Source organism: Sebastes umbrosus, chromosome 1, assembly GCF_015220745.1.
Source record: "Sebastes umbrosus isolate fSebUmb1 chromosome 1, fSebUmb1.pri, whole genome shotgun sequence".
Lineage (NCBI taxonomy): Eukaryota > Metazoa > Chordata > Actinopteri > Perciformes > Sebastidae > Sebastes > Sebastes umbrosus.
The window spans coordinates 26,395,942-26,405,496 of NC_051269.1; the positions used below are offsets into that span (position 1 = coordinate 26,395,942).

A 9,555-nucleotide genomic window follows, 5' to 3' on the forward strand; every position below is an offset into this window, starting at 1 on the left:
CGGCAAACTATTTCCTGGTGCGGAGGGACCTTTTAAAGTTGCTGTATTCAATAATACTTAACATTTCTTTCTGTAGTTGATGAGAAAAGTCAACAGAAACTCATTCAGAGTGCCGTCTGGGAAAGGTCAAACCTCACCGCTTCATCACCACTTACAGTAAAACCCTCCTTGTTGTGACGATGGGAGAAAGTGCTGAAATGATTTCTTTTAGTTGACCAAATATAGGGAGCACTTTTGAATGAATGAATGAATGAATGAATGAATGAATGAAAGACTTTATTTCGAACATAAAATAAATAAAAACAGATACAAAATAATAACAAACAAAACAAGAGTAATAGTGTCCGAAAAGGAGTAGGTAGAAGTAAAACGTATATTTCCCTACCCCTTTCTCACTTCTCCTCTATTAACTCATATATCATAGAATGATAATATAATATAATATAATATATCAACCCTTACAGTAATTGTCTGCTTGGTTAAACGTGATGATGTACATGGCAACTTCAAAACCTGACACAGGGTGACCTTTTTTATTCAATCAGTTATATCTGCACTGTTTTGGAAATCTGAGCTCCAAACAAATCCACTAAAACACAGAACTGGACCTCGTATTCACTCACGATTGAATCTGATGAGTCTTTTATCACACAGACGAACACCAGACGACTAAATCAAATAGTTTCATGAAGGTTTGTTTTTATACATTTTGGTGTAAAACAGACCTGTAATAGACATTTTTATCATATATATGTAAACATATCTAAACTTATAAAGTTATTCAACACGTTTTCATCCCAACTCGTCATTTATTGACGCTTTGTCAGACCCCGCAGCATCACACTTTTCGCTTGCAGTAAACACATACTTAATGTTGTGAAGAAAACAAAAACACTTGCTTAGGGTCCAGCAACAAATCTACTATAGTTAGGTTTAGGATAAAACTACATGGTTAGGCCTGAAACTACTATGTTTGTTCAATGAAAATGACCCTGAACGTTGTGAACAGGCGACACGAACGAACAGCTGATTGTAACGTGACACACGGGACACGAACGGCGGTCTTCTCCCGCCTGCCCGCAGTGTGTGTCTTTTCGCTCTTAAAGCTACGTCACCACAGCACTTTCCCTGAGCGTTTAATATTGACGCGGATGAGTTTACATTGTAGTTAATCATTTCTACGCTAAAGGGTGCCTTGTGCGACGGTATCTAACGCCGCCCGCCGTGACAAAGCGTCGGTATTTGACGCCCTGGGAGGAGAATGGGCTGAGTTATTGGGGTCATTTATCACCTGTTGTTGTGAAATCCTTTTGTTTAATGTTTTTTTTTGTGGTTTGAGGCTTATAGACTCTTTTCTTTCTATTATTCAATTCATTTTAATAAATTATTAACAGAAACGGTCAATGGAAAAGGTGAAACTCATTATTTAGCAATTTATATTCAACAAACTGTTAACACATGACGTGTTTATTTTATTTCAGCTGGGTATGTTGACTTTTAATGCCGATTTCTTTGAATAACCAACTGAGTAAACTTGCATTATGTTCTTTATACTAAATTGATTGACATTAGATTAAAGGACATTAGGAAAAACATACTCAAACATTCCTTTATCTGAATTTACTCATTCGACAAAGTGGTTTCTTATCAGCTCAGCTGTTAAAAGGACAAGTTCAGACCAGTTTTGACCTCCATATATAAACTCCATATATAAACTCCACCTGCACCTCTGAGATCTTTATTGGGTCACTTTAGAAATAATGAAGTCCGTCTTTGTATTGCTGGCCTTTCTGGCCGTCTCACAGGGAATTCTAAGGTAAGATATACAACAGACATTCACTTATGCTAAAATAAGAATATGCTATTTTCAACATGCTTTTGAGTGTGGTCGCTAAAGGTGTTTTTCAAAGTGTTACAGCTGTAAGATTTAAAAGAGTTAGTGATGAAATTCAGGGAAATTTAGAATAGGATAGAGTGATAATGCTCGCTAATATTTATTTATTTATTTAAAGAAATCCTAGTAAGCTTTGCTGAGAATTTAAGACAACCCAGAAGTAAAATTTCACTGCAAAAATCTGTCACAAAAATCATTATTATTAAAAATGAAAATTCAGATTGTGCTTTTTTTTTCCAGAACTGAGTGCATCATCTTGATTTTAATTTGAAGAAAAAAAATGTAAGGCTCAATATGGCCTTCATAAAGGTTTTAAAAGTTTCTTTATAAGAAAAAGAAAACCTCATTCACACAATTTAAGATGTCTAATACTCTAAACAATAATAGATAGATAATCCACCATAATATTACCATATTCAAATTATTTTGGACACACGGTACAAAGAGCAACGCTTAAAACGAAAGTGATTGAGAATCGAGCATTGAATTATTTTTTGTTTTTGTCCACCACATGACTGAGTTGGTCCATAGATGCTGAATTAGTGACTGAATCAGTAGCACCTGCATGGCATCGTTGCCATCAGTGTGTGAATGAGAGGCCAATTCTAAAGTGCTTTGGATAAAAGCGTTCCAGCCATTTATGATCAGCCGCTCCTCTGAGACAAGCTCTTGACCTTTTTCTAGCTCAGAACACTTCTGTTTATTTTCCCCGTTCTACTTCCCTAAATCACTCCCAGGCTGACGCTCCTTTTTAGGATAAGTTATGAGGTATGACATATTCTCAAAAACATGTTTGTGAGTATCAGGATTCCCTTGAGGAGAGGGAAGTCAGCCAGGCAGCAGCTGGAGGAGAGCGGCCTGTTTGACGAGTACAGGACGAAGTTTCCGTACAACCCTGCAGCTAAGTTTCTCCCCAGGAACGAGCAGAGTGAGGTGCCCTTGACCTTCGACCCAGACGTAAGTAGCATGTAAGCACTGTATACTCTGTAGCATCATGAAATACACACACTGACTAAATCATCTTATTTTGGGCAAAGACAACATACTATGGAGAGATTGGTATTGGGACTCCACCTCAGTTCTTTAAAGTCCTCTTTGACACCGGCTCCTCCGACCTGTGGGTCCCCTCCGTAAGCTGCACCAGTTCTGCTTGTGGTGAGTATTAATCATTATTATATAATCATAAAGCATAATTTATCATGGTGATGATCCTGTATGTGTAACAGGCCACCTATTGGTTTATTGTTTCAACCAAAAATGCTAAACATTTGCTGTTTCTCTTCTCTCAAATGTGAGGATTTGATGTTTGATATGATAGTAAACTGAATGTTTTCTGGTTTTGTACTCTTGGTCGGAAAAAAAAAGCAATTTGAATAAGTCACATCAGACTCTGGGAAATTATAATATGCATTTTTACAATTTTTGGGGCAATTTTTAGACAATAGGATTCAACAGTTATTAAAATAATTGTTAGTTTCTTACTGTATTCCTGAACTTACAGTATGTGCACACTCTTAAGTCTTTGTAACAGAGGACGTCTTTTTGTATGAGGCAAAAAGTAATGAAATGGACTTTCTGTTACCTGTTTCTCTCTCTCTCGTTCTCTGTTTGTCACCAGACCAACATGCAAAGTTCAGCAGCTCAGCATCCTCCACGTTTGAGGCTGGCACAAAGACGTTCCGCCTCTCATATTACAGTGGCTATGTAGCAGGGAGTACTGGATATGAGCTCATAAAGGTGACGATAAAACACCGACACTGCATTCTTCACCACCAGGTGGTGGAATGTAACTATGAACTTTTACTTACATTTCAGAGGGAAATTTTGTACGTTTTTTTACTACATTTATTTGACAGCTACTAGTTACTTTTCAGACTCATATTTGAGTTTTCTCTCTCTCAAATTCAAGTAAGCTTTATTGGCATAAATGTTCAGGTTACGTTATTGCCAAAGCTAAATTATATATTACTGAATAATTTCATTTCACACAAGAAATAATCACAATATCATAAACACATTTTAAACACACATTCTTTTACAGATGTAATCAATCAGAAACATGTTCAGAGCTTGTATCACCTCTTATTGTATGGCAACAGTCAACATATTTTGCAGCTAATGTTGCGCACTGATTTTTCTCCCCACATAAATACGGTAGTTTCTGAGGATCGGGGAGATGGATAAACTCAGGATATACATTATTTTTCTTTTTTTCAAAGAAAACATCTCTCACATCCTTTTATTTATCACAGTACAGTAATAAGAGAGATTCTGTCTCCACCTCTCTTGTATGAGAAAGTGAACACAGCCTGGCCTCTCTGGCTAGTTTGTTCTGCCTGTTATGGCCTGTTTCTATGGCCGGGCTGTGTCCACTCAGTCTGGACATTGTCAACGATCTGCCACCGTGTACTCTCTGTTTAGGGTCAAATCGATTTAATTTAATAATTTATTTTGTGATTTGGTGGTTTATGGAACATAATGTGCAATATCTGTACTCTTACACCACTTGATACTGTATATACATATCTATCTGATCCCCACCGTTACCCTACAGTACCCGTTTATATTTTTATGATCCATACTGTTAACCTCATTTTGGCATTGTATATATTGTATATATTTAGGATTTGCACCTTATTTGCACCTTTTGTTATTGTTATCTTAGACTTTTTATATTTGTACTCTTCCAACTTTGTATTGCAACTGCTGCACAGCACTTTCCCACGGAATAAGTAAAGTTTTATCTTATCTTATCTTTAAAAAAAATGAATACACATTTCTGTATCAGTACTTTTTTCTTCTTTCGTACCAAGTGAATTATCTCACAACCCTTCAGATTTATCTCGTGACCCTTTGGAGGGGGCCGACCTCTAGGTTGGGAATCACTGGACCAAAACATTACATACTGTAGTTAAAACTAGCTCCACCTCGCCTGCTGCTTATGCATTGATGTATCAGTAATACTTCTATACTTTTACTTAAGTAGGATGAAGAATGTTTACCTGTAATGGAGTATCTTTACATTAATATATCGGTATTTACTCAAGTAAAAGATTGGAGTACTTCTTCCATCACTGCTGCTGACATACATGTATATGTACCATACAGTATGTGATCTGTTTCCTATAACATTTTACAACTTGCTACTCCTCATCAGATAAGCGATCTCTACGTAGCGCACCAGATCTTTGGCCTCACTGAAACAGAGGCAACTTTCCTGGGCTCTGTGCCCTGGGACGGGATTCTGGGTCTGGCCTTCCCCGGCTTGTCACACGAAGGAGGCACACCTTTATTTAACAACCTGTGGAACCAGGGCAAAATCCCCCAAAACATGTTCTCCATGTACCTGAGCAGGTGAGGCTTTATTTGAGTTACGAACAGAGGAATAATGATGTAAACCTACAAACTGTCTCATGTGCAAAATTATGTTTTTATGAATGCTGCAGTGCTCATTTTCTCCTCCAGTTCTGTAGAGGGCAGTATGTTAATGCTGGGAGGAATGGATTCCTCATATTACACTGGAAGCATAAACTGGATCCCCTTGTATAAGGCCACTAACTTCTGGAACATCCAAATACAAAGGTAGCGTCCTTTTTCAGGTTTAAATGTTCATGTTGTGTTTTAAAGAGGACCTATTATGCTCATTTTCAGGTTCATACTTGTATTTAGTTTTTTTACTAGAACATGTTTACATGCTTTATCGTAAAAAAACACTTTATTTTTTCTCATACCCACTGTGCTGCAGCACCTCTTTTACCGTCTGAAAAGCTCTGTTTGAGCTCCTCACCTCCTACCCAAAAAACCCACTCTGCTCTGATTGGTTAGCTGGCCCACTCTGTTATGAGTAGTCAGCCAAACCAAACTCCTTGGACTCCGCTCCAGCTCTGCTCCAGCTCCGCTCTAACTGTCTTTGTTTGAGGGCGTGCCAAACTAGCCGCTAGGCAAATGTGTTAGTTGGTGACATCACCACGTTGCGGAAGAAAAGGCAGGACTTGAAGCGAGGCGTTTCAGGAAGTTCAGGAGCAGTGTTTCTGTGGGGGAGTGTAAAGCTTTGTTTATATTCGCGCGAGACACCGTGGCGCGGGCCTCTGTAGATGGAGCGCGTCCAGTGCGTTGTTCCTTGCAATATGCTCAAATAAAATATTGTGTGGATAAGCAAGAAGTCAATGAGTGGTACCGGAAAGGAAAGTAGGCTGCCTTGCAACAGTATAAACACCGACGTACCTCCAAACATTGCATTTGTGTATTGTAATTATTAATGTCACTTACTGTACCTCCAAGTCAGAATTATTTTCCGTCTCTTGGAGCTTTTACAATTGACATTATTTCGAGGTTTTCTTCTCCCCTCTGTTGTATGTCATGAATGCATTTGTATCGATACTTGCAGTATCACCATCAATGGGAACACGGTTGCATGCTCTGGGAGTTGTGAAGCATCAGTGGACTCTGGTACTTCTTTCATCACCGGCCCTAGCAAAGATATTAACAACATCAACGGTTGGTTGGGAACCTCCGCAAATCAGTATGGCGAGGTGAGTGTTTTATATAATATTAAATATGTCAAGTGAACTGCTCTGGGTTTTAAAAAAAATGTGACATTTAGTATATCTGTCCCTCAGGCTGTTGTGAGCTGCAGTAACACAGATCTCCTGCCAGACATCATGTTCAACATAGACGGCTACAGCTTCGCTCTTCCTCCTTCAGCCTATGTCATAAAGGTTTGTGTTTTAAGCGCAGAATGATATATGGTACCACTCTCTAAGGCAGACTTAATAGTTTTAACTAATGGCTTAATCAATGTTAAAGCAGCAGTGGGTAGAAATGGAGCAAATATGATTTAAAAAAAAAAGTTATTTTTTATAAAACAGTCACTATATCCTGACAGTAGTGCATGAGACAGGTAATCTGAAAAACAATCATGTGCCTCTGTGTCCTCCGGTGCTCCTAATGGCATCTGCAAGATTTCACAGCCTGGAGGAAAACAACCAATCAGAGCCGAGCTGGAGTCTGCCATCTCTGAGCAGCTGTCAATCACTCTCGAACTCCGATCAAACGGTCAAACTAGGCAGCGATCAAATATGAAACAATATTCTGTTACTGTAATGCCTAGTTCTCACCTCAAATGTTGTCAGAATCATCTTGTAGTGTACTGTTTAGCTGTAAAATGAGAAGGTTTGGGATCCAGCAGCCATGTTGAGATCTGCTGAGGAAATACCAAGCACCGCCCACCAGCCGAAGCACAGCCAATAGGAACGCTTGATTTTCTAAAGCCTGAAACAGAGTCATGAGGAGGTGCAGAAGTCTAGTTTTCTCTCAGAACACTTGAATTACAATATGCTGAAAGGTTATTATGGGATTTTTGCCCAATGATGCCAAAAAATTGTTCCCTACTGAAGCTTTAATAAATCACTTATTAAGCCATGAATAATTTAAACCTTTCTTAGGAGCAATGTTTGCTTCATAGAGTGTTTATAATTCATGAATATGGATGGAATATGTTTGGGTTGCCAGGTTTGATACATTCTTTAAAATATATCCTCCTCCAGTATAACTTGCTTTGTCTTTTCAGCTCTTTAATTAATCAAGACGACCCCTACAATGGATAATTCAACCCATTAACCTTCTGAGAAAGAGCTGCCGGGCATCTGAATAAAAATGTGTCTATTAACAAGTAGTTCATATTTACAACTCCAGCCTTGATGGCTATTTATAAGAAGATAAATCCATAACCTTTTATTATTATTATTATCATTATTGGCATGAGCGATAAATGGATTAAGGATCTGGACGTTTGGCAGCTCGTTTCCAGAAGTAAGTGGTTGAGGTCTTATTGATGAATTACAGAGTGAGCTAAAGCCTGTTGAACACCAGCCAAAGGGATTTTTCACAGCCTGTTTTGAATGATTTACGGCTAAATAGATGAAAATCAGAATCAAAGTTAAGTATGTTCAAATATGTGCTGACACAAGAAAAGTTGACTCTCAGTAGATCTGCTTAAACCCAGTATGGAGGACACATTTACAGGATGGTAAAGACAGAAGCATACAGCTAAACAGAGATGTCAAGCTAAACAAATATATGAAAACTTAAACATATGGTATAGCTATTATATACAGACAAGAGCTGGTCCACAAACTACATATATTCAGGTGAGCTTCTTCTATACACTATACATTCAGTTACCATTTTATAGGTACAGGTAGCTAAAACTAATGCAGTCTAATACAACAGTCCTGCAGTAGATCATACTTCATGAAGGTCATACAGTTCAGTTTTGTATAGCCTTATGCAGATGGGTGTTTTTATTATTTTGTCCACACCATTTGCCTCCATGAGGGTAGGTTAAATAAATAACAGTAACACCTGTCTGTAGAATGCAATACAGCTCAATAGGCCTTTCTCACAGCAGACATGTTGACTTGTCAAAGCAGGAAAAGCACAGGTGTTACTGAGAACACTGAACAATGGGTCTGTCCTGTTCAAGTGTTCCAGTGAGAGGAACAGCGAGTCAGCACGCACAATACCAGGAAGGTTCCTAATGGAGTGAAATGACCTGGAAGTATCTGAGTAGCAGCCATGATAAGAGCTGGTCCAGTCCTCTAAATAGTAAGGAAAGGAGATTCAATGCTTCCTTTCTTATCTTCTTTAGCATAGGATACACTGGACCATCCTTTACCAAAGGAAACGAGATATTAACATCCCACAATTCCTTGCAGCCGCAACATTTAAAGCATTCTGCCGTTAATAAAAATAAAATAATATCTTGCATATTATTTTCATGCAGTCATACACTAATTGGGATTCATGTTGATAAATATGAGTGGACAGTGATAACCATTTCACTTCACTTTATTTTTTATTAATTATTTTTTTCATACAAAACAGGAATAACAAATAAAATGAACAATAGCAAACTGTCAATAAACAAATAATCAACATAAATAAATATTACATGTCCGAAAGGGAGTAGGACTTTTTTTATTTCAATTCCAACCTTGATAATGAAGTGATATTTTTCACCGGTTGTCCATGTCAGGTCAGATGATCCTTTATTTATATGTTGATGTAAAGTGTTACAGCAGCAGAAGGACCTGTGGTATCTCTCTTTCACACACCACGGGTGACTGAAAGAGCTTTTTAATAAATACTATGACAAAGTCAAAATGTCTTCTGTGAAAAAGGCCTACAGTACCACAAAACTACATCCTTCAAAATGCATCAGTTGCAATATTATAAAGTGGTACCAGATGTTCATCAATAAAAAAAAAACACCATTCAAAAAGCAGCTTCTGCAGGTTTATTTCTCTGTTCCAGTATTTATGTACCCTGAGGTGATGAAGCTGCTCTCTCTCCTCTCTCCTCAGTCTGCGTCTGGGTGCAGGACCGGCTTTGCTGGGGTCCCTGGCCCCTGGATCCTGGGTGAGGTCTTCATGCGCCAGTTCTACACCGTCTTCGACGTCAACAACAGCAGGGTGGGCTTTGCTCAGGCTGTGTGAACACACGTGAAGAGCTGGGCCAGTTTTAAATGATATTATTGAGGCTCAAGTCTGAGAGCTGTGAGATATTTAGAAAATAATTCACTTTATTTTTATAACAACGAACAAACTATCCTGTAAAAACGTTCATAACTGTGAATGAAACTAATAAAATATTACCTTTCA

The 9,555-nt window shown here is 38.2% G+C and overlaps 1 protein-coding gene across 1 annotated transcript; it reads left to right on the forward strand.

Moving 5' to 3' along the window:
* The first annotated feature begins 2,432 nt into the window (after positions 1–2,432).
* LOC119496791 (pepsin A-like) lies at positions 2,433–9,555 on the forward strand. Its single transcript, XM_037784359.1, has 8 exons — positions 2,433–2,851; positions 2,932–3,049; positions 3,513–3,631; positions 5,052–5,248; positions 5,360–5,476; positions 6,282–6,426; positions 6,514–6,612; positions 9,259–9,555. The coding sequence occupies exons 1-8, from the start codon at positions 2,684–2,686 to the stop codon at positions 9,388–9,390; spliced, it is 1,095 nt and encodes a 364-aa protein (XP_037640287.1). The 5' UTR covers positions 2,433–2,683; the 3' UTR covers positions 9,391–9,555.

Excerpts from the sequence above, each read along its gene's own strand:
- LOC119496791 (XM_037784359.1), top strand. The coding sequence starts at position 2,684 with ATGTTTGTGAGTATCAGGATTCCCTTGAGGAGAGGGAAGTCAGCCAGG. Across the intron at positions 3,632-5,051 it reads CTGGATATGAGCTCATAAAG|ATAAGCGATCTCTACGTAGC; the intron begins GTGACGATAAAA and ends ACTCCTCATCAG. Across the intron at positions 5,249-5,359 it reads TTCTCCATGTACCTGAGCAG|TTCTGTAGAGGGCAGTATGT; the intron begins GTGAGGCTTTAT and ends TTTCTCCTCCAG.